Raw genomic sequence first — 24,849 nt, 5'->3', positions numbered from 1 at the left:
CATTCTTGCTTCGGGATTCTTGTTTTGCTTTATAACATTACCCTGGATGTGGGGAGTGGTGGTGATGGCAGTATCGTTGGTGGCAGTGCTTTGTCCGCAATTAAGCCAGGCATCAGGAAGGAACTGCAGATTTTTTAGAAAGTTGGAGTACTCTGTGAGGGCACTTAACTGGTTGTTTGGACTAACTAGGCAAAGGATCACATTGAGCTGATAAAGTCGTGGTGCTAGAGTATCATAATTATTAAAATATTCATCTTACATGTTCTCAACATATGTAAAGGAATATTGACCAGAATTATCTAGTTAATAGATGACTAGCAGTAGTATTGATTTCACATTTTAGTATTCTAGTCAAAACTTACTAATGAACAGCTAATATAATAATGATACCTTGAACTGGAGGTGGTTTAGTGCTTGTTTTTGACCAACCTTGTTTCCTCAGTTACTGTATGCCTTTTAAGACCTGTCTCCATCTAGTTTTTTACTGAGAAAGAAATTGGTATGGCATTTGCTATGTAAATTAGTCATCTAGGAAGTTCTTCCTGTTCCTGAGCTTGCTTTCTGTTCTTTCATTTGGTTTCCATCTCTAGCTGATGTGTTCTACCTTGGGCCTGAGTTTTTCTAATGCTTTGCTTTTGCATGTGTCAGAGCATAACCCACAGCTGGTTGTAGGAATGAGGTCAAAAACCTTCATCAGTATTTGAGGACTTGGTTCTTACAGAATATATTCAGGAATACTTTCTCTTTGCCGAAAGGTGTCAGTGTGGTAAGGATTTTTTCTGTTTTGCAGTTAAGAGCTCAACATGAGGCTGGGCCCGGTGGCTCACGCTTGTAATCCCAGCACTGTGGGAGGCTAAGGCGGGCAGATCACCTGAGGTCAGGAGTTCAAGGCCAGCATGGGCAACATAGTGAAACCCTGTCCCTACCCAAAATACAAAAATTGGCCAGGCATGGTGCTGCATGCCTACAGTCCTACCTATGTGAAAGGCTGAGGTAGGGTAATGACTGGAGCCCAGGAAGTAGATGCTGCAGTGAGTCATGATTGTGCCACTGCACTCCAGCCTGGGTGACAGGAGGAGACCCTCTCTCAATTAAAAACAAAGGAGTTTAACATTATCTACCTGATTGGAAGAAATGCAGGGGCAGTTCTTTGAAGCAGGCTCTGTTGCACTTAGTGTGCAACTCAGCTTTTGGAAACACAGGGGCTTATATCAGTTCTTTCTTCAGTGATGCCATTGCTGTTTCCTCTAGTAACAATCTTTGTGTTTCAGGTTGATGACATTAATCCTGATAAGAATATCTCTTCTGCACAGATTGTTGGTGAGTAGTATCAATCAGAACTTCAAGGCTTAGTGCTGAATCCTCTGTTTTCTCATTATTGTTCCTCCCTTAGAGACCGTTTCCATGCCTGTGGCATTCTATCTGCATGCTCTGTTCTCATCCCACGTGCTAAAATACAACTCAGGATATCCTGCTTCCAATAATTAAAGATTTTCCCTGGCCCAGAAGAAGCTCCCAAGTTCCCTCTTCCTGTCAGTGTTATCATTATTCTTTTTCAGTCATGCTATATTATTGCTGCTTCAGCTTACATTGTGCCTCAAATAGCTCAGTGAATTTTACAAAGCAAACCTGTTCATGTAGCTATCAATTAAATACTGGCCAGGTGTGGTGACTCACATTTGTAATCTGAGTACTTGGGGAAGCAGAGGCAGAAGGACCACTTGAGGCCAGGAGTTTGAGACCAGCCTGGGCAACATAGCAAGATCCTGTTTCCACAAAATACTAAAAAAAAAAACCATAGCTGGGCTTGGTGGTACAGACCTGTGGTCACAGCTACTGAGGAATTCAGGGTTACAGTGAGCTATCACTTGTATGCCAGCCTGGATGACAAAGTGAAGCCCTGTCTTAAAATACCAGGAACCCGACTGGGCGCGGTGGCTCACGCCTGTAATCCCAGCACTTTGGGAGGCCGAGGCGGGTGGATCACGAGGTCAAGAGATTGAGACCATCCTGGTCAACATGGTGAAACCCCGTCTCTACTAAAAATACAAAAAAATTAGCTGGGCATGGTGGCGCGTGCCTGTAATCCCAGCCACTCAGGAAGCTGAGGCAGGAGAATTGCCTGAACCCAGGAGGCGAAGGTTGCGGTGAGCCGAGATCGAGCTATTGCACTCCAGCCTGGGTAACAAGAGCGAAACTCCATCTCAAAAAAAAAAAAAAAAAAAATACCAGGAACCCAGAGGGTTCTGCCTTCTGGGTTCAAGTGATTCTCCTGACTCAGCCTCCCAGGTAGCTGGGACTGCAAGTACACACCACCATACCTGGCTAATTATTGTATTTTTAGTAGAGATGTGGTTTTACCATGTTGGCCAGGCTGGTCTTAAACTCCTGACCTCAGGTGATCTACCACACCTGGTCAGAAGAATACTTTTAAAATTAGAGACAGTTGCTTTATGGAGATATAATTTATATTAAAAAACCCATAGATGGGCCGGGCGCGGTGGCTCAAGCCTGTAATCCCAGCACTTTGGGAGGCCGAGGCGGGTGGATCACGAGGTCAAGAGATCGAGACCATCCTGGTCAACAAGGTGAAACCCCGTCTCTACTAAAAATACAAAAATTAGCTGGGCATGGTGGCGTGTGCCTGTAATCCCAGCTACTCAGGAGGCTGAGACAGGAGAATTGCCTGAACCCAGGAGGCGGAGGTTGCGGTGAGCCGAGATCGTGCCATTGCACTCCAGCCTGGGTAACAAGAGCGAAACTCCGTCTCAAAAAAAAAACCCATAGATTTTAAGTATGTGTATGTATATAAATACACACACATAGAATCTGACTCTGTGATCAAGGTATACAATGTTATTCTTACCTCAAAGTTCCCTTATTTCCAGTCAACTCTGCCCTTTCCTCCAGAGTCAGAGCACTATTAGGATTTTTTTGTTATTTAGTTTAGTTTTCCTCATTCTAGAACTGATGAAAACATACAGTAGGTGTGTGTTGGGGTGTGTTTTTAACAAACTACTAAATGGAAGACTGGAAATACAGATCGGACCATCGTATCAAATAACCTGGACATTTATTCCTTTAAAAAAACTTTGCCCCTAATCCCTAAAGAATGTTGGTTCTTAAGGAAGCAGTGTTCTAGCAGAATCCTTTTCCACTCCTTGGACTTTGTTGGTAAAGTAGCAGACCTTATGAAAGGGCCACTGTCTTTAGGTGATTGCTCTGTGGATATGGCCCCATGTGTCCCACTTTTTTTTCTCACCACAGGAAAGTAAAACAGATAGGATTCAACCCTAATTAGAAAATGTAGATAATTATTAGCCTTCAGAATTAGAATTTTTGGTAGCCAGGTGTGGTGGTTCACACCTGTAATCCCAGCACTTTGGGAGGCTGAGGTTTGTGGATCATTTAAGATGAGGAGTTGAAGACCAGCCTGGCCAACATGGTGAAACACCATCTCTATTAAAAATCCAAAAATTAGCCAGGCGTGGCAGTGTCTGCCTTTAGTTCCAGCTTCTTAACCCGGGAGGCGGAGGTTGCCGTGAGCCGTTATCATGCCACTGCACTCCAGCCTGGGCAACAGAGACTCACTAAAAAAAATTTTTTTTTAACTAGGGTTTTCTCCTGTATTTTGATCATTTTGTTTTTACTGCGAAAGGGGATCCAGGACATTTCTTTGGCATTTGTAACATTGTGCTCCCTGCCTTAATTGAATCAGGTCCTGGACCCAAGCCAGAAGCCTCTGCAAAGCTTCCTTCCAGACCTGTGGATCACTATGACAACTTTGTCCTACCGGAATTGCCGTCTGTGCCAGATACGCTACCAACTGCGTCTGCTGGTGCCAGCACCTCAGCCTCTGAAGACATTGACTTTGATGATCTTTCCCGGAGGTTTGAAGAGCTGAAAAAGAAAACATAGGTCTCTTAAACCAGGCAACTTTCACATTTTGGGAGTTGAGACTGAGCAATCTCCTTGTAACAAAGAATCTCCATGAAATTCTGTTTCATCTGTTAACCATCACTGAGCACAGCACTCCTCCTCTGGGTTCTCTTCCTGCTCCTCCAGATTCTGCTGCTTTCCAGTGCTCTGTTGATCTTAACAACTGGAGACTGAGGCCGGAGCAGCTGGTTCCTGGCAGCTGTGCTTGTAGGTTTCCCGTCAGAGTGATCCCAGGTTTCCTCCTGGCTCGTCCCACGGTCCCTCCACGGGAGCATGAGAGGATGGTAAGCACCGGGGAGAGACCACCAAAGATGGCTGGACAGTGGGAGAGAGAGCACCTCATGAAATGCCCCAGCCTCGTGTTGAGGTTCCAGACTTAGAAACAAACCCCTCTGTACAGGGGACTGTGGTGATTGAGAATCAAGGCCATGGTGTGTGTTTTCTCACACTCTAATGCGACTGGGAGAGAGAAAATGACTCAGGACGCCATTGTAACGGTTCCTGGAAGCTGGGCCCTCTCATTGGCATATACACTACTCCTCGCCACAGGGCACTGTCCCACCAGGATCCAGTTGCAAAGTTTGTCTCAACAATTGAAGGCCTCGCTTAGTTGTACTGGATTCTCAGGGAGCCCTCTGTGGCCTTTGCTTTGAGTGCTGTATTTCCCTTTTACCAGAGGGCAGCACTGTGGAAATTCCTGTTTTTCCCATAGCATATTCTGTTGGATTGCATTACTGGTAAAGAAAGGACAGGCTGTCATTCAAGTCTAGGGTGGGCTTCCAGCTGCCTTAATAGAAGTACTCAAGTCTTTTGGGTAGTGAGCTGGAAAGCCTACAGGAAAAGAGGGGTACCTGTTTTCATTTCAAAACCGATTCATGGAACCTTTAAAACTAATGTCAGATAAATTTTTGGTGCCCATGCAGCTGTAGTTGTTCACTGCTTTCTGGATGGATGGGACTCTCATGTTGTAACTTCTGTACTCCTTTGGCTCATAGCTAAGGCCATTCTTCCCCACAGGGGTGGCTTTGGGATTGGATATGGCTTTCGCTTCTGTGTAGTATACCTGTACATACCTGTTTCAAGCAGACTTTCTTTAATATTTTCAGTTGGTTTGTATTCTGTAGCTCAGTAGCTAATAAAGTTAAAGATCCTGTGTCCTGCTTTCTCTGTTTGCTCAGATGATGAAGTAGAAAGTTGGAGTTCAGTGGAGAATATTTTAACCAAGCGATGCATGTCAACCAGCCCTTAACTTCAGGATTCCTGCAGCAGTGCAGGGCTCATTTTGATTTCTGTATTTAGATAGCCCAGATAGCATCTGTGAATTTGGTCCTCCTCAGTGGCAGGGCTCTGCATCTGCTATGCCTCATCCTTGTATATTTATTTTTAGTAAGTTGCAGTGAGCTCACTTCTTACTCCTCCGTTTCCCAAGCCATCCTGGGCCATGGGTGGTGAGTGTTCCGTTATTTGGTGCTTGGCAGCCAAGCTGGTTTGTCTGGTAGTATTCTTGCGGTGTTAATCCCATCTTGACGGTGCCAAGATCCCTAAGAACTTGGGACCAAGGGGATTCCAATTTCTCACTAACTTGCAGAATCAAAAACAAAGTATATTACTATTGTAAAGTCATGCCATGCAAAGATAAGTAGTAATATGCTAAGAAATACTAAGCCAAGAAGGAGAAAACAGGATTAAGGTAGTTCGTCTTCTAAAACTTCACTGTCAATGCCCATTGATGTCGTAGCTGCTTGCTCAGATGACGTTTTTTGGGGCTGACGGATTCCTAACAAATTTGAGAGCTTCAGTAGCAGCGTATCTATTAGTGCAACTTGTCTCTGAGTATTTGCAGACAAAAAGAGAAATGTGAGAAAACTGAAATTACTAATACTGGAGTAAAAATGTACCCAAAATTTTTAAAAAATTAATGTATAGTAAAGATACTGTTTTAATAATTTACAGTCGGGCATTGGAGTGCTTCCACTATCTAATTAATGGCTGAGACCCAGCTATTTATAAGACAGTGGCTCTGGAACAGTCTTATAAATTGGGTTTCCTAGGAAGATAGCCGGCAGAGCTTCTGAAATAAAATATGATTCTGTGCATTATAAATAAAGTCTTAGGGGCAATTACAGTGGAGTTTTCCCAGTGACATAATAGCATGCTAGTTTATCTTTTGGTTACCTACCTTAAGTGACTTTCTTTCTTTTCCAAAGGCCATTAGAATGGCGGAAACAAAAAGATTAATTACCACAAGTACCATCAAGATGACACTGGTGAGGATCAGGAAGGTGCCCAGGACTGGGTCTAAAGCGATAACCTGGGAAGGCAGTAACACTTGCAGTGACTGACTGTTTAGTTTCAACTTTACAAACATAAGCTATATGCTAAAGTGTGGGGTCTTTTCAGAAGAAAAGCTTATCTGATGAAAACAGGGAGAGAGGCAAAAAGATACTCAGAAGGAAATACTTGTTTTTTGTTTTTTTTGAGATGGAGTCTCTGTTGCCCAGGTTGGAGTGGTGTGATCTCAGCTCACTGCAACCTCCGCCTCCTGGGTTCAAGAGATTCTCCTGCCTCAGCCTTTTGGAGGCTGAGATTACAGGTGCGTGCCACCACACCCGTGTGATTTTTGTATTTTTAGTAGAGACGGGGTTTTACCACATTAGACTAGTCTCAAACTCCTGACCTCATGATCCGCCTGCCTCAGCTCCCAAAGTGCTGAGATTACCGGCATGAGCCACCACACCTGGGAGAAAATACTTACAAACGAACAGAGGAGCAGGAATGACTGATTTTAAGGAGGTAAGATAATTTTGACTTCAGGGCTTTCACAAGAAGAAAACAGGTGAGTTGCAGTGGGATTGGAAATGATTCAAATGTCACATCAGTTTTGGCAATTCCAGAAAATACATCTAATCATTGAAGCTAAAAGGGGTCACGCGCACTGAAAGAATAAATGCATACCAGAAGTGAGAATGCAAACTGTCTCTGCCATATCAAAAAACCACAACTCTTAACAGGAGCATTCCAATAAAAGTTAAGTTGGCCACGGAAAACTGGCTTTTTGGTGCTCGTTTTTCCCATTGTCATTTTTGAAGGTGTAAGTATTGAGTTCTGTCATTCTTTAGTTTTCTGCATAAATAAATATCAAGTTCTGGGCTTACTAGAATGGTTGTCATAACAAAATTTTTTAAAATTCAGGTGTTCTTTTTCAACAAATGGTATGTATTTTCCCTTGGTACTGGCCCATTCATTGTTGCCACTAGGGCACTGTTTATGATAATCATCCCCTTTCAGGATATTTTTAAACACTATCCTGATGGAAATCTTTATGACAAAATATTTTCAAGCACCAAACTGTTACCCACTTAAAAATGCTTATCATAAAAATTTCAGGTCAACCAGATAATGTAGGCAGTCTCTTGAGTTTGTGATACAAGACTTTTTTCCAATAAGTTTACTCTTTTTATGGTGTACAATTACATCAAAAGCAGAAAAATTTTTTTCCCCCCAATCAAAAAGCAGGTTTCAGCAAAAGTTATTCTGGTTGTGACTTCCTTCACTGCTTTGGATACAAAGTGCTCCAGTGGTGAAGGCTCATCCCCTAGTTATTGGAACTAGGACCACAGCAGAACAGCCCAGTCAGTGAAAATAGCAGTTACAGTTGTCTCTCAGTATCTGAGACATTGGCTCCAGGGTCTCCACAGTTACCAAAATTTGAGGGTGCTTAAATCCCTTATTTTTTATTTATTGCAGGCTTCCCTAAAGGTTAAGAAAGTGTTCCCCTCACTCAACCCTTTTAAAAAGTTTTTTAGAGGCAGAGTATCCCTCTGTCACCCAGGCTGGAGTACAGTGGGGTGATCTCGGCTTACTGCAACCTCCACCTCCTACCTCAGCCTCTTGAGTGGCTGGGATTACAGGTTCCCACACCACCATGCCTGGCTAATTTTTGTGTTTTAGTAGAGATGGGGTTTCACCATTTTGGCCAGGTTGGTCTTGAACTCCAGACCTGAAGTGATCTGCCCTGTCTTGGCCTCCCAAAGTGCTGGGATTACAGGTATAAGCCACTGTGCCTGGCTTAGAAAGTCCTTTTTTAAAAATGGCACAGTATTTGCATAAACCCTATATACATCTCTCCTGTACTTTAATCTTCAGATTACCTCTAGTACCTAATGCAGTGTAAATGCTACGTAAAATAGTTAACACCGGTTTGTGATTTGTGTGTGTGTGGAAGAGTCCCGCTCAGAGCAGTAGCACCATCATAGCTCACTGCAGCCTCACTACTGGGTTTGAGCAATCTTCACTTCAGCCTCCTAAGTAAGTGGAACTACAGGTACATGCTACCATGCCCGACTCTTCTACTGTATTTTATAAAGATGTGTTATTTTTTGTTATCTTCAAATATTTTCATTCTGGGGTTAGTTGAATCTGTGGATGTAGAACCTCTGGATACAACATTAAAAACTGAATCTACCACCGATTTTAATTAGTAATTTTGAAATTGTAGATCATCAGAATGGTCAACCATTATCAAAATCTTGCCAGTTTCACTGCTTAAATGGCAGATATTTCCTTGCCTGAACGTGTCTACCCTTCATACTAGTGTTTGGAGCCCAATGCCTCATTTGGGTTTCCTACTTTATATGAGTAGGAAGGCAGGGATTTCTATTTATTGGTAGTTCCTGGGAGGAAATAATAGGCTCTCTGAAGTATTTATTAACTGAACAGAAATAATGCAGTTCCTCTTGGAACTGTACCTTCAAAATTCTTTGTCACTTCCATTATGTTGCTTTGAGACAGAGTCTCTCTTGTCCAGGCTGGAGTGCAGTGATACAATCTCGGCTTATTGCAGTCTCCACCTCCCAGGTTCAGGCAGTTCTGCCTCAGCCTCTCCAGCAGCTGGGATTACAGGGATGCACTACCATGCCCGGCTAATGTTTGTATTTTTAGTAGAGAAAGGGTTTCACCATGTTGGCCAGGCTGGTCTCTAACTCATGACCGCAAAGTGATCCGCCAGCCTTGGCCTCCTGAAGTGTTGGGATTACAGGTATGAGCCATTGCACCTGGCTATTAAAAAAAAAAAAAAAAAAGCCGGGCGCGGTGGCTCAAGCCTGTAATCCCAGCACTTTGGGAGGCCGAGGCGGGTGGATCACGAGGTCAAGAGATCGAGACCATCCTGGTCAACATGGTGAAACCCCGTCTCTACTAAAAATACAAAAAATTAGCTGGGCATGGTGGCACCTGCCTGTAATCCCAGCTACTCAGGAGGCTGAGGCAGGAGAATTGCCTGAACCCAGGAGGCGGAGGTTGCGGTCAGCCGAGATCGCGCCATTGCACTCCAGCCTGGGTAACAAGAGTGAAACTCCGTCTCAAAAAAAAAAAAAAAAAAAAAAAAAAAAAAAAAAAAAAAAAAAAAAAAAACACAGGGTCTGGAGTGCAGTGGCATGATCATGGCTCACTGCAGCCTTCAACTCCTGGGCTCAGAGGATCCTCCTGCCTTAGCCTCCTGAGTGGCTAAGACTATAAACTGTGTCACCACACTTGGCTAATTTTTATTTTTTGTAGAGACGAAGGTCTCACTATGTTGCCCAGGCTGGTCTCAAATTCTTGGCCTTATGCAGTCCTCTCTTGGCCTCTCACAGCTTGAGCTAACTCACCCTGCCCTGTTAATGCACTTTAAAAGGGCCATTGAGAATCATGTTGATCTGGCCAAGCACAACAGCACAAGGTTCGGCCCAGTGTTTTTTGCTAATAATAATATAAAGGACACAAGAAGTGAGGAAGGAGGGACTAAGTGCTTAGCAAGAGGCATTTCTGAAAGCAACAGCCATGTATACACTGTATGTGTAGGCAGTACCATGAAGCAAAAGAGCAAAGGACTGAAATTTCCCACCTTTCCAGTGTGCAGTGCACAGTAGGGGGCTGTTTTCATAAGAAGCACCTCCCCCAACTCTCCTTGTTCAATATATTAAATAGAATTCTGTGGAGAAACTTTTTTTTTTTTTTTACCTCCTCTTGGTGAGAAATTCCCATCAGGAGACCAACAACAGTCACTGCTGAGCTGAAAAATGTCCGGTAGTCAGAGACACTGCATCCAAACAGCAGGTTAAACTGAACAGAAGGCGAAAGGACTGTTAGTGTGAGGGAGCACCCATCTTTCTGTCCTGATGTTAGTGTGAGGGAGCACCCATCTTTCTGTCCTGAGGGGTGTTAGTGTGAGGGAGCACCCATCTTTCTGTCCTGAGGGGTGTTAGTGTGAGGGAGCACCCATCTTTCTGTCCTGAGGTTAGTGTGAGGGAGCACCCATCTTTCTGTCCTGAGGTGTGTTAGTGTGAGGGAGCACCCATCTTTCTGTCCTGAGGTGTGTTAGTGTGAGGGAGCACCCATCTTTCTGTCCTGAGGTGTGTTAGTGTGAGGGAGCACCCATCTTTCTGTCCTGAGGTTAGTGTGAGGGAGCACCCATCTTTCTGTCCTGAGGTTAGTGTGAGGGAGCACCCATCTTTCTGTCCTGAGGTTAGTGTGAGGGAGCACCCATCTTTCTGTCCTGAGGTTAGTGTGAGGGAGCACCCATCTTTCTGTCCTGAGGTGCTTGGCGATGTAGCTGGTATTTAACCAAAGGAACAGAAAGAAATTCCTTGTGGCCAAATTAAACCCCGAAGAATACATAAACTTTCTTTCTTTGTAATAACACAGTGGTTTTTTTTTTTTTTTTGAGATGGAGTCTTGCCCTGTCGCCAGCCTGGATTGCAGTGGTCTGATCTTGGCTCACTGCAACCTCTGCCTCCCAGGTTTAAGCGATTCCCCTGCCTCAGCCTCCTGTGTAGCTGGGACTATAGGCTGGCGCTACCACACCCAGCTAATTTTTGTATTTTTAGTAGAGACGAGGTTTCACCGTGTTGGCCAGGATGGTCTTCATTTCCTGACCTTGTGATCCACCAACCTCAGCCTCCCAAAGTGCTGGGATTACAGGCTTGAGCCACCACGCCGGGCCTAACATAGTGGTTTCATATAAATTTATTTGACCTTTATATTACTTTGTGAGCTAAGTTTTATCCCCATTTTAGAGACAAACCTGTGGGTTTAAATTATACTAGTTAAATATGGAACTAGAACTAAACTCGGCTTTCTTACTCTGCCACCTCAGATTTCTGTGTCATAACCGTTTCTATGGGAAGTGATAAAACAACCACAGTGGGCCTGGCGAGGTGGCTCACACCTGTAATCCCAGCACTTTGGGAGGCTGAGGCGGGTGGATCGAGATCAGCGTGGCCAACATGGTGAAACCCCGTCTCTACAAAAAAAAAAAAAAAAAATAGAAGCTGGGTGTGGTGGCACACGCCTGTGGTCCCAGCTACTGTGGAGGCTGAGGCAAGAGAATCGCTGGAACTCAGGAGGTGAAGGTTTCAGTGAGCCAAGATCGCGCCACTGCACTCCAGCCTGGGCAACAGAGCAAGACTATCTCAAAAAAAAAAAAAAAAAAAAAAAAAAAAAAAAAAAAAAAGACCACAGTTCACGTGGAAGGAGAGACAGCAATGTGGGGACTTACGGCAATGGCATAGCCTGTCAGCAGGATGAGGATGATCAGCAGAAAGCCCACCACCTCGTCCCAGGCTTGGCTCAGTGTCCTGCTGATGACCCACAGCCTGGGGCTATGACGCAGCAAGTTCCATAACTGAACAGTTGCCAGCAGAACCAGGAAGCCCACGAGATGGGTTGTAGCAGAGTTCACTTTTACTGCCTCATAGAAGCTGATGAACCTGCACCAAAGAAAGCTGACAGTTACTGAGCAAGAAGACTATGCGTCTGTACCACGGTTTCCCCAGCGCCCCTCCTGCTGAGCGCAGCAGCGCTGAGTCTTATGAGATCGAATGCTGGTTGATATGAGAACTGCTTTCTAGTGTGGTCTCCTGTGAGTTGTGGATATGGGAATAAACAAAAGGCCATGTATTATTCAAATGATCTGCCTGCTGCAGATGGCACTGGGAGCTGTGCTGAAGAAACTTTAAAATGTGACCTCCAGCTGATTTCTTTAAATTCATCCTGGGAAGAAAAAACCAGCCTCCTGCACTGCTCTGAGCCAAATCTCTCCTCTCAAAAGGAGATTAACTTAACCCAGAGAGAAGAGCCATTCTGCTGGTCTGTTTTCTGCGGCATGCTAATCCTGTGTTGTTCTCTGGCAGTACAGGATTGATGTAATAGGTTTAATAATACTTAGAACAAAATGATGGCTGGCAGACTAGAGGCGAGGGGTGTTGCTCAACAATTAAGTTTTATTTTATGAGACATACATTCATAATTTTAGGTTGCAGCAACCAGGTGACTTGTAAGGACCCCCACAGACATTAGGAAGCGGTGCTCTGCACAGACACAGTCCCTACATAAACTACTCTCCATAAGGCCTGCTTGAAACAATGCCTCAGGAAAAGTCACACAGATCATTGCCCAGGCCGTTGGCCACTGATGAAAAGCTTAGCAAAGCATCACTTGGCAACACTTGCTGTGGGAAACAGACCGATGTTCCTTTCCGCAGGAAAAACCAGAGAAGGCACCCAATGGGGTGCCAAACATCTCTTGCTATGGATGAGTGAATGGATGAAATCCCTACCCAGAAAGCAACTCCCTTTGAATTTAAAGGGTGGACTATGTGTTGTGCTTTCATTTAAGGCATTATTTGTCATGCATCAGGCTTTATGCCTTTGCCAGAGTGCAAAATAATGACCAATTCCAGGCCTTTATGAAACTTAAATTCATTATCCTTAAGCACATACCTGAGCACTAATGAAGGCAGAAGAGCTCTTCAATGTGACTAGCAGTTAAATGGTTCCTAGTTCATTGTGGGTTTTTTCAGACAGTTTTGCTCTTGTTGCCCAAGCTGGAGTACGGTGGTATGATCCTGGCTCACTGCAACCTGTGCCTCCCAGGTTCAAGTGATTCTCCTGCCTCAGCCTCCCGAGTAGCTGGGACTACAGGCATCCGCCACCATGCCTGGCATAGAGATGGGGTTTCTCCACGTCGGTCAGGCTGGTCCAACTCCCGACCTCGGGTGATTTACCCGCCTTGGCCTCCCAAAGTGCTGGGATTACAGGTGCGAGCCACTATGCCCAGCCTAGTTCATTGTTTTCCCTGCTGTGGACATGAATCCAAGTTCTGTTTTAACTCTGATACCATACAAATACAGATCTGGTAGACCAGTGAAGGCAGGGGAGTTTGAAAGAATACTTGCGTATAACCAGGAAACTTTAGACATGAGGTAGGAGTATCCTGTGCCCCTCAGGCTTCCTCTCACCTGTCCCGGTCATGGTGGTACCGTGCCATGTTTTTCTTATGTAGAGAAATACTCTTCATGTCAAGTCCCAGGATGATGAAGCTAATGAGGATTATACTTGTGTCCAGAATGTTTGTTTTCCTGGTGAAGAACCTCCACTTTTGCCGTTTTAGCCGACAACCCTAAACACAGATCAAGGTCACCACTGCTGGTCTGAGATTAGCTAGGTTGCTCCCTGCTCAAGTGTGACAAGCGCAGCTGATGGCTATGGGCAAAGCACACTGTGAGGCATTTATCAGCTCTCACTTAGACAAACGAGTTATAGTCTTAGTTGAGCTCTGTAGTCATTCAGAAATGCCACTTACAGAAAAGTTGGCTTCTAATACAATTTCCACTGATTACATTTATTCTTTTTCTTGGAGATCATAAGCCTGTCACTTAAAAATAAATAATACAAGTTTCTTTTTTTGAGACAGGGTCTTGCTTTGTGGCCCAGGCTGGAGTGCAGTGGTGTGATCATAGCTCACTGCAGGCTCAACCTCTCAGGCTCAGGCTCAAGCAATCCTCCCACCTCAGCCTCCTGAGTAGCTGGGCCCACAGGCGCATGCCACCATGCCCAGCCAAGTTTTGTATTTTTTTGTAGAGACAGTGTTTTGACATTTTGCCCAGGCTAGTCTCGAACTCCTAGTTTGAAAAGATCTGCCCACTTCAGCCTCCCAAAGTGCTGGGATTATAGGCATGAGCCACCATGGCCAGCAAAAATTTCTAAACTAGTTATTAAGCCTGAGACTGAAGAAGAAATAACTATGTTTGGCTTAAGATATAAATCAGGCTAAGGTGCAGTGACGTGATCTTGGCTCACTGCAACCTCTGCCTCCTAAGCTCTGGGACCACAGGTGTATACCATCACACCTGGGTAATTTTTGTAGTTTGGTAAAGATGAGGTTTGGTCACATTGCCCAAGCTGACATCTAACATTACTGACTCACCTGTATGAAGGCATAGTAACAGATCAGTAGATAGTACATGACTTGTGAGATGACAGACCAGACGAAGCCCTTCTTTGACATCTGAAGGGAAGTGAAGCTTTCCAGTCTCACAGAGGTGAAGAAAGCACCTGAGAATAACAGAACACCTGGAGTCAAGCCTCTAAAACTTTTGCCCTCTTGTCGTTACACTTTGTCTTTGAAAAACCCCAACTCTTCCTATATCAATTCAAATGTTTGAGTTCAGTGCTTCACTTAGTATTTCCTTTAGAGCTGTTATGAACATTAAATGAGATCATATATGCAAAACTACTGGAGAATACTGGTTTCACAAAAGTCAGTAGGGAGAGAGGATATGCTGTTGATCCTGCCTTGCAGGGGTGGTGTTAGTGGCTTAACACCTGTTATAGATGTCACCCTAACCCCATCGGAATGGCTGTAGAGAGAAGTCTAAAGCACAGAGATACCCCTTGACTACGGATAGTATCCCATGGATACTCAGTCATTTACTTAAGGATGGACTAAAAGGCTTCAGCCTCCACGTGGAAGGACAGTGAAAAGATGCAAATTGATAAAATCATGAAAGGTCTTATGAATGTGAACCTTTCATAAAGCTTCAAAATATTAGTAATGGCAGCAGCAGGCTGTCTGGAGTGGCACTGCCATGACAGCTGTGCAGTGGCCGGGGCTGTGTGCTCCACTGAGCCGCAGGAGCCAGTAACTGGTGGGAGACCTGCCCCCTTCTGAGCTAGAGGGTTGGGAACCCCACCCTCTTGGGTGCAGCTGTAGCTGCCCAGCCATGGCTGCAGACTGACCATCCCTGCTCCCACTGCACGGCCCCTCCTCACGCCCCTCATCTGCTCTGATTTTGGAGCAAAATTTTGGCCGAGCCTCGGCATTGCCAAGACCCAGAGGGGTGTGTGCGCGCTTGTGGCAGTGGGGACACGCAGCCCCCTAACTGTCTTAGCCCTCTCTGAACTTTGGGCACTGACAAGCATGAGAGGGAGGGCGGGCAAGGTGGCGGGCGAAGGGTAGCTTTGCATGGTCCTGTAGGGGCCCCTTGGCACCGATAGCCTGGGCACCATGGGTGACATGGATGCTGGCAGGAAGCAGACAGGCTCCTGAGTGGAAAGGGGTAGGTCCCCAGTACAGCCCCACCTTCAAGCCAGGGGGCCTGGCTGCCAGTTCAGGAACCTGGCACTTTCACCAACTGGAGTGAGAACTTTTTCTGGGTCTACTCATGGCTGCACAGACTCCCTTCTGAAGCCCATAAAGATTCCAGACTCAGTCAGACTTGGGCAGACGGCAGGTAGGAGCTACCCACTCCAGGTCTCCTGAAAACGGCTTTGCCACTCAGTGAAGCTCCTCTTCACTTCTCTCATCCTCCAGATGTCTGTGTACCTCATTCTTCCTGGATGCAGGACAGAAACTAGGGACCCGCCAAGTGGTGAGACTGAAAAAGCATAGCACCAACAGGGCTGAAACACACCCCCTCGCGGGCCATGTTGCAGGCAATGAGGAGGAGAGAAGAGCTGCGGCCCTTTGGGGAAGCCCAGACCCATGGGCTCCCTGAGCCAGGGCTGTGACACCCTCTGGGCCTCTGTGGTTCCTGGCATCTCCAAACTTCTGGCCACCATGGTGTTTCTCTCATTCAGAGGCGGGTACCCACAGCGGAAACCACGTGCAGCACACATGGTCCAACTGTAGCCTCACAGGGAGCCAGCACTTGGGCCAGTGCATAGAGATGCCCATCTCACTGCAGCAGCCAGCATGCAGGACTGTGTGCAGTGGCTGGACCCCATGATTGCTCACCCATATATCCCTTTGCTGCTCCGTGCCTGGCTCTCCCTTGGCAGGTGTGGGATCCAGGCCAGTAGCATGAGCCAAGTGCAGCCTGCCAGGCCAAGTGGGCAGAAGGAGCCCAGCGGGTGCAAGCAATACTCAGGCAGAAGGTGCTGTTGGCCACAGAGGTTTCTGGCTGGCAAAGCCACACCCTAAGGATGCCATGATATTAAAACTCAGATGTACCTCTTATAGGTAGAAAAGACATTTAAGAACAAAAGGAATTCCTATTTCACCTAGCTAGCTCTCAAGACTTTGAGAGCTTTTCCCATTTTAATCCCTGTCTCTTTTTTGATAGTAACTAACAATAAAAACCCCGTGAAGACCCTCAGGAAACCTTTATGGTTCATTAGAAACAAGTATAAGAGAAGTAGTCTACTCTGCAGGTCTGAGAGGAGAAAAATTCCTGATTAGGAGAAAGATGTGCCAGAAAATGGAAGGATACTTGTGAACCAATTCTGGGAGAAAGAAGAAAGAGGAGAAAGAAGTTGGATTAGAACAGACTTCCTGTTAAAGGGAGGGAGACTGAATGGACCAGTTTACTTCCAATCCCTGACAAAATGCCGCTATAATGAGAGTGAAAGAATAAAGTCAAAACTTCAAAAGATGAAGAAAAGGAGGGCAGATGAGGGCAACAAATTGTTAGAAGCTGAACAGTAGAGGAATCACACTGACTTAGCAAGTTCGAGAAAGCTGAAACCTAAGCAGCGGTACAGGAAACCGGAAGCAACCAGTTCTAACCACGAAACCCTGGAAAGCCTCAGACATTACAGGCATCCGCTATTTCTGAAGGTAGACGTTCAGTTGGAACTGAAAAGAGCATCAACTGAAAGTCCATATATACATATAAAACATATATATATATATGAAAGTCCATATATATATATATAAAACAATCAGATTCCAAATTTCCTCCCTCACCATTTACAACTAGGGATTTGCTGCCCATCTTGCCTTCCACCACTCCCATGACTAAAAGTTTGTTTTCACGTGATGCTGAATGAGAGAATCTGGACTTGGGGACACAAGCTACACGTGAGAGTAACAGTTTACTGGAAAAGGGGGTTAAGGGAAAGTTTACATACTGCATGGTGAGATGCTTCCCAGCTCCCTTCCCTCAACCCACTCTGAAAACTATAGTAGGCTCATATCCTCAAGGTAGGAGTTTGGAGGGTCTCTAAAAACTGACTGCCCAAAAAGAGAGACATAGATAACAGTTGTTTTTTTTTTTTTTTTTTTTTTTTTGAGACAGAGTTTCGCTCTTGTTACCCAGGCTGGAGTGCAATGGCGCGATCTCGGCTCACCGCAACCTCCGCCTCCTGGGTTCGGGCTATTCTCCTGCCTCAGCCTCCTGAGTAGCTGGGATTACAGGCACGTGCCACCATGCCAGGCTAATTTTTTGTGTTTTTAGTAGAGACGGGGTTTCACCATGTTGACCAGGTTGGTCTCGATCTCTCGACCTTGTGATCCACCCGCCTTGGCCTCCCAAAGTGCTGGGATTACAGGCTTGAGCCACCGTGCCCGGCAAAAGTTTTTTTTTTTTTTTTTTTTTTGAGACAGAGTCTCACTCTGTCCTCCAGGCTGGAGTGCAGTGGCATGATCTCAGCTCGCTGCAACCTCTTCCTCCTGAGTTCAAGCGATTCTCCTGTCTCAGCCTCCTGAGGAGCTGGGATTACACGTGTATGCCACCATGCCTGGCTAAATTTCGTATTTTTAGTAGAGATGGAGTTTTGCCATGTTGGCCAGGCTGTTCTCCAACTCCTGACTTCAGGTGATCTGCCTGCCTCAGCCTCCCAAAGTGCTGGGATTATAGGTATGAGCCACCGAGCCCAGCTGGGCAGAGAGTTTATAATTAGCATTTATTTTCTTTTTATTGCCTTCCTTTTTTTTTTTTTTTAAATACAGAGTGTGACTCTCACCCCGGCTGGCATGCACTGGTACGATCTTGGCTCGCTACAACCTCTGCCTCATAGGCTCAAACCATCCTCCCACCTCAGCCTCCCAAGTAGCTGGGACTACAGGTGCACACTACCATGCCAGGCTAATTTTTGTATTTTTGATAGAGACAGGTTTCACCATGTTGCCCAAGCTGATCTCAAACTCCTGGGCTCAAGTGATCTTCCTTCCATGGCCTCCCAAGGTTCTGGGATTATACGTGTGAACCACCACACCCAGCCTCCCTTTATTCAAAAGCACAACCAGGTAATTGAACTTCCGATGCTGAAAACTGTAGATGAAAACAACAAATCAAAAAAGAAGTTCAAGGCCGGGCGCGGTGGCTCACGCCTGTAATCCCAGCACTTTGGGAGGCTGAGGCGGGTGGATCACGAGGTCAAGAGATCGAGACCATCCTGGTCAACATGGTGAAACCCCATCTCTACTAAAAATGCAAAAATTAGCTGGGCATGGTGGCACGTGCCTGTCGTCCCAGCTACTAGGGAGGCTGAGGCAGGAGACTTGCTTGAACCCAGGAGGCGGAGGTTGCGGTGAGCCGAGATCGTGCCATTGCACTCCAGCCTGGGTAACAAGAGCAAAACCCCGTCTCAAAAAAAAAAAAAAAAAAAAAAAGAAGTTCAGAGGAATTAGAGTCAGTAAAGGAGAAGAAAGAAAAAAACCACCGTAATATCCTCCGAGTTAAGAGAGGCTATTGGATCTATAAAAGAATAAGAGACTATGGGAAAAAAAATGAGAACAACAATTTTGGAAATATTAAAGAAAAAACAAATAGTTTACAAGATAAAAATTAAAGCAATACTGTGGATATTAGATGAAAAAGATGGAAAACAGAAGCAAAAATATAAGAAAATGACATCACTCCAGGAGTTCGAACTTCAAAATGCTAGAAAATCAGAAAAAGTGATGAGAGAAAATGAAGAAGAAATTAAAGAAAAATGCAAGAAAATTTGTCAGAACTTAAGGACACAAGCTTCCAGATAATAGGGCTTGCTATGATATTCTTTCCTAACCCAGAGGACAAAGAAAAAAAAAATCTAAAAATTTTTGGGGTTGGGGACTGGGAATCAGAATGACAGCGTAATAGTTTTTAACAGTACCCTGAAAAGCTGGAAAGCAAAAGACCTATACTTTTCAAAATTCTGGCTGGGTGTGGTGGCTCACAGCTTTAATCCCAGCACTTTGGGGGACCAAGATGGGTGGATCACGCGAAGTCAGGAGTTAAAGACCAGCCTGGCCAACATGGCGAAACTCTGTAAAACAGGTAGATACGTAAATTGTAAAAATACAAAAATTAGCCAGGCATGGTCGTGGGTGCCTGTAATCCCAGCTACTCGGGAGGGTGTGGCAGGGAGAACTGCTTGAACCCGGGAGGTAGAGTTTGCAGTGAGCTGAGATCGCTCCACTGCACTCCAGCCTGGGCGACAGAGCAAGACTCCATCTCAAAACAAACAACAAAACACCAAAATTCTGCAATAAAGAAATTATATACAGATAAATTAGCAATCTAATGTGATGGCAGAATAAAACATTTTTGGATATGTACTTATCCAACAAATTTACCTCCCTTGCCCTCTTCCAGGAAGTTAGTGGAGGGTGTGCTCCAGCAAAAAGAACAAGTGAGCCAAGAAAGGAAGACACGGAATCCGGAAGAAAGGGGATCCAGTAGAGGAGAGGGGTGAAGATAATCCCAGGGCGGTGGTGAAGGGAGAGTCCTGGGTGAGAGCTGTGAAGCAGCCTAGAGAGTAACCCAGACTATACGACAGAGGGCAGGCTCCACGGAAATGTCTCCAAGAAGATAAAATGAGAGTTTACATGATACTCCAGGAGCGTTTCTACTTTTACGAAGAATTAGAGATGAATCAATGACAGATACATAGAAAACCTAACAAAGTTTTAAAAAATTATAAATTCTAGAGAAAACAGAAGGTTGTATAAGAAATGAAATTTAATCATAATATACTGTCTCATCACTGAAACACATAATGGAAATACTCAATATTAAACTAAATAAATTTTATTACTATACTGTGAGAATGAGGAAAGAAAAAAGAAGTGTATGTGTTCAACATATATGTGGGTGTAAGAAAGCTAGATTCTAAATCTCAAATTCCAAGTCTGGGTATGGCGGCTCCTTCCTGTAATCCCAGTACTTTGGGAGGCTGAGGGAGGTGGATCACCTGAGGTCAGGAGTTCAAGACCAGCCTGGCTAACATGATGAAACCCCCATCTCTACTAAAATATAAACATTAGCCAGGTATGGTGGTGCCTGCCTGTAATCCCAGCAACTCAGGAGGCTGAGGCAGGAGAATGGCCTGAGCCCAGGAGGCAGAGGTTGCAGTGAGCCAAGATTATACCACTGCACTCCAGAGTGGGTGACTGAGTGAGACTCTGACTAAAAAAAAAAAAAAAAAAAGCAAACAAGCTAGCTAAATCCTAATCCTAACAAAGAAATAGATAATATCTAAGACTGAAAATTTATAAAATAGATAATAACCATGTTAATAATTTTTAAAATCTGAAAGATCTAGTCTAAAAAAACTGAAAGTAGCCTCCTCTGGGGAGTAGGAAGGAGGGAGGGATGAACTGAGGACTCCTGTTTTTCCCTTGAACTATCTGACTCTTAAAGTTATATTTATATATAATAAGTATAATTTAAAAAATACTTAACTTAACGGTATGAGATGGAGAAAGAACCTGGGCCTTCTCCTGAACTACCCAAGTGTCTTAGTACATTTTGTTTTGCTATAAAGGAGTATCCAAGCCTTGGGTAATTTGTAATGAAAAAAGGTTTCTTTGGCTCACAATTCTGATGGCTGGCAAGTTCAAAATTGGGCATCTGCATGTGGTGAGGGCCTCAGGCTGCTGCCACTTATGGCAAAAGGTGAAGGGGAGACAGCCTATACAGAGATCATAGGGAACAAGAGGAACCAAGAGAGGAACCAAAATGCCAGGCTCTTTTTAAACAACCAGCTTTCTTGGGAATTGATAGACAACTCACTTACCCCTAAGGGAGGGCATCAATCTCTCCATGAAAGATCTGCCTCCCCAGGACCCAAACACCTCCCACCAGGCTTCACTTCCAATGCTGGGGATGGAATTTCAACATGAGGTTTAGAGGGGACAAACATCCAGGCCATAGCACAAACCAGACAGAGGAGAGAAGAGGCCTTCATACCCACATCACTCGACTCCAGCATCAGGGTCACAACGCAGAACAGGTTCACATTAGCATTGAAGACCACGAATTCCACAAAGAGGCCTTTTGTGCGTTGGTCTAGCCAATGCCTCTGTTCAAGATGCTCTAGAACTCTGGGTAAACAGAGGACAGGGTCAGCTGCTTTCTCCAATAATGCAAAGGAGGGGAATATCCTGATGTTTCCAACAACACTGTCATATACCAGGTAAGAAGTTACGTTTCCCAATCTACTTCTTCTATGAAATATTTTATGATTACTAAAGCCCAGACTTTCACTGGTATTAATATAAATTTAGTACATCATAACAATGAAAGTTTTTATAATGATGTTCACAACAAGGTTAACCATTCAGGAAAACATATTTGGCATTTCAGGTGTGAAGTAGAATTTCATATGCTATGATAACTATTTCTACTTGAAGTATTAAAAGCTACTCTTTACAGATATTCAGTTTTGGGAGGTAGGAGGAGTATACATGTCACTCTTTGGTTGGCACTGTTGTTTCTGAATAACGAATTCCTTCCTGTACATTTAAATGAAGAGGTAATTATTTTTATTTAGACTTTTTTTTCTCATGTAAAGACAGAGACTCTGAGAATAGTAAACCACTCTGAAAGTCTCAGGAAACTTTTTTTTTTTTTTTTGAGACGGAGTTTCGATCTTGCTACCCAGGCTGGAGTGCAGTGGTGCGATCTCGGCTCACCGCAACCTCTGCCTCCTGAGCTCAGGCAATTCTCCTGCCTCAGCCTCCTAAGTAGCTGGGATTACAGGCACACGCCACCACACCCAGCTAGTTTTTTGTATTTTTAGTAGAGACGGGGTTTCACCATGTTGACCAGGATGGTCTCGATCTCTCGACCTCGTGATCCACCCGCCTTGGCCTCCCAAAGTGCTGGGATTACAGCCTTGAGCCACCGCGCCCGGCCTGAGCCACTGTGCACAGCCAAATCTCAGGAAACTTAATTTTGGCGTTTGAATTTGGGGTTTCTGTATTTTGGCTCATGACCAGCAATGTTTCCTTTATATGTGAAGATGACAGTTTGTCCAAGCTATGGTTACTTGAGTTTAACTCCAGCTAGGATTGAAACTGACAGGTATTTTCCCAGCTACAAAATGAATGTTGGCAAACTGCCAAACCAAAACATACCTGTAGTTTGAACTTGAGCAAGGAATTTTTAAACTAAAGGGTATATTTCTTTAGAAGTCTAAAATAAAGGCTGGGCACGGTGGCTCCCGGCTATAATCTCAGCACTTTGGGAGGCCACAGTGGGTGAATCAATTGAGGTTGGGAGTTCGAGACCAGCCTGACCAACATGGAGAAACCCCGTCTCTACTAAAAATAACAAAATTAGCTGAGTGTGGTGGCGCACGCCTGTAATACCAGCTACTTGGGAGGCTGAGGCAGGACAATCACCTGAACCTGGGAGGTGGAGCCGACATGGTGCCACTGCACTCCAGCCTGGGCAACAATAGTGAAACTCCATCTCAAAAAAAAAAAACACTAAAATTTTAAAAAAGTGTCCGTTAAGTTTTATACACAGTAGCGTAGCTGTCAAAACTACTCAAATGGGTCTGAAATTCCTAACTGTCCTATGAATGGGCAAAAGCAAATATTCTGGTCCTCTCGTTCAGGGCTGGGGCTACTCACCGGGTTGCAGTACTGAAGTTTCTTCCAAGTTTGACAGCATATCCTCCTCCTGAGTAAGTGGCAAATTCCCCTTGAATAGGATAGCCACCCAGGGTCTCTTGATTCTGATAATGCCAAATGCTATCTGATTTGGTGATGTTTGTATCGAGGGCACCCCAATTAGCCCCATGGTTCTGTGTGTCCTCCTGATGTTGGTGAGACGGCTTCACTTGCTTCTGGGGAGATACTTCAGCTGGGAAGCGTCCAGCATCAGGAATACGAATCTGACGAAGCAGAACATTGCCCAAAAGAAAGGAGTTCCCATCAGCAATAAATCCTAATGAGAAAGTAAAAGAAACACTTTAGTTTACGTGTTTTTAAAATCTTTTTTCCAGCACATCCAGAATGCAGAAAAAAGAAACGATGTAAAAAGTGCCACATTAAGTTAGTAATTAGAAAAAACGTACACTTTCACCATTAGGTTTGAAGACATTTTTGCAGGTTCTAAATAATGCTATTAGGCAAGAAAAAGAAATAAGGGTGGATACAGTACATCACACCTGTAATCCCAGCACTTTAGGAGGCCAAGGCAGGAAGATGGCTTGAAGCCAGGAGTTCAAGACCAGCCTGGGCATCAAAGGGGGATCTGGTCTTTATAAAAAAATTTTTTTTTTGCAGGCTGTGGTGGCTCACACCTGTAATCCCAGCACTTTGGGAGGCCAAGGCAGGAAGATGGCTTGAAGCCAGGAGTTCAAGACCAACCTGGCCAAGATGGTGAAACTCCATCTCCACTAAAAATACAAAAATTAGCTGAGCATGGTGACGGGCCCCTGTAATCCCAGCTACTTGGGAGGCTGAGGCAGAGAACTGCTTGAACCTGGAAGGTGGAGTTTGCAGTGAGCCAAGATTGTACCACTGCACTTCAGCCTGGGCAACAGAGCAAGACTCTGTCTCAAAAAAAAATTAATAATAATGAGACATATAATAAAGTGAAATTGTCACAATTTGTAAATGATACGTCTATCTAGATGTTAAGAGAATCAACTGAAAAACTGACCTTTAAACAATACATGTTTGATCTACAGGGGTCCTCCTGTATTTTCTTCCATCTCTGCTACCCCGAGACACCAAGACCAACCCCTGTTTCGCCCTCAGCCTGCTCCATGTGAAGACGATGAGGATATAGACCTTTACGATGATACACTTCCACTTAACGAACAGTAAATTGTTTTATCTTCCTTATGATTTTCTTAATATTTTCTTTTCTCTAACTTATTGTAAGAATACAGTATATAATACATATAACATACAAAACATATGTTAACCAACTGCTATCAGTAAGGCTTTCAGTCAGTAGTAGGCTACTAGTAGATAAGCTTTTGAGGAGTCCAAAGTTACACACGGGCTGGGCATGGTGGCTCACGCCTATAATCCCAGAATTTTGGGAGGCCACCATGGGTGGATTATACAGTCAGGAGTTTGAGACCAGCTTGACCAACATGGTGAAACCCTGTCTCTACTAAAAATATAAAAATTAATTGGGCGTGGTGGCGTGTGGCTGCAATCCCAGCTACTCAGGAGGCTAAGGCAGGAGAGTTGTTTGAACCCGGGAGGGGGAGGCCACAGTGAGCTGAGATCACACCACTGCACTCCAGCCTGGCGACAGAGTGAGACTTCTCAAAAAAAAAAAATAAAATAAATAAATAAATATATATATATATATACATAAATTTTCGTCTGCAGTGGGGCCAGTACCCCAAGCCCTGTGTTGTTCAAGGGCCAACTGTACTTACAAAAAGAATTCAGCAAGGTGGCTGGATACGAAATAAACACAAAAAAATCAATAGTGTTCATATGGCCGGGCGCGGTGGCTCAAGCCTGTAATCCCAGCACTTTGGGAGGCCGAGGCGGGTGGATCACAAGATCAAGAGATCGAGACCATCCTGGTCAACATGGTGAAACCACGTCTCTACTAAAAATACAAAAAAATAGCTGGGCATGGTGGCGCGTGCCTGTAATCTCAGCTACTCAGGAGGCTGAGGCAGG

At 44.7% G+C, this 24,849-nt stretch overlaps 2 protein-coding genes across 5 annotated transcripts in view; one reads left to right on the top strand and one right to left on the bottom strand.

The window, feature by feature from the left end:
- The window catches only part of IST1 (IST1 factor associated with ESCRT-III), a 31,404-nt gene extending 27,394 nt beyond the window's left edge, over positions 1-4,010 (top strand). For all 4 annotated transcript variants that reach the window (XM_074405755.1, XM_003939949.3, XM_074405762.1 and 1 more), the window contains 2 exons: positions 1,272-1,320; positions 3,719-4,010. In XM_074405755.1, coding sequence (XP_074261856.1) covers positions 1,272-1,320; positions 3,719-3,918 — 249 coding nt within the window. In that variant the 3' untranslated portion in view covers positions 3,919-4,010. The remainder of the gene's footprint in view (positions 1-1,271; positions 1,321-3,718) is intronic.
- Positions 4,011-5,266: 1,256 nt separating this feature from the next.
- The window catches only part of PKD1L3 (polycystin 1 like 3, transient receptor potential channel interacting), a 95,873-nt gene continuing 76,290 nt past the window's right edge, over positions 5,267-24,849 (bottom strand). Inside the window, 6 exon segments of the mRNA XM_039476673.2 lie at positions 5,267-5,768; positions 6,119-6,250; positions 9,940-10,041; positions 11,477-11,687; positions 13,217-13,377; positions 14,185-14,330. Of these exon segments, the coding sequence (XP_039332607.1) occupies positions 5,625-5,768; positions 6,119-6,250; positions 9,940-10,041; positions 11,477-11,687; positions 13,217-13,377; positions 14,185-14,330 (896 nt within the window). The 3' untranslated portion in view covers positions 5,267-5,624.

This window comes from Saimiri boliviensis, chromosome 1 (assembly GCF_048565385.1).
Source record: "Saimiri boliviensis isolate mSaiBol1 chromosome 1, mSaiBol1.pri, whole genome shotgun sequence".
Taxonomy (NCBI): Eukaryota; Metazoa; Chordata; class Mammalia; order Primates; family Cebidae; genus Saimiri; species Saimiri boliviensis.
The sequence above is the reverse complement of the archived record's forward strand: the minus strand, read 5'-3'. Positions and strand labels throughout refer to the sequence as shown.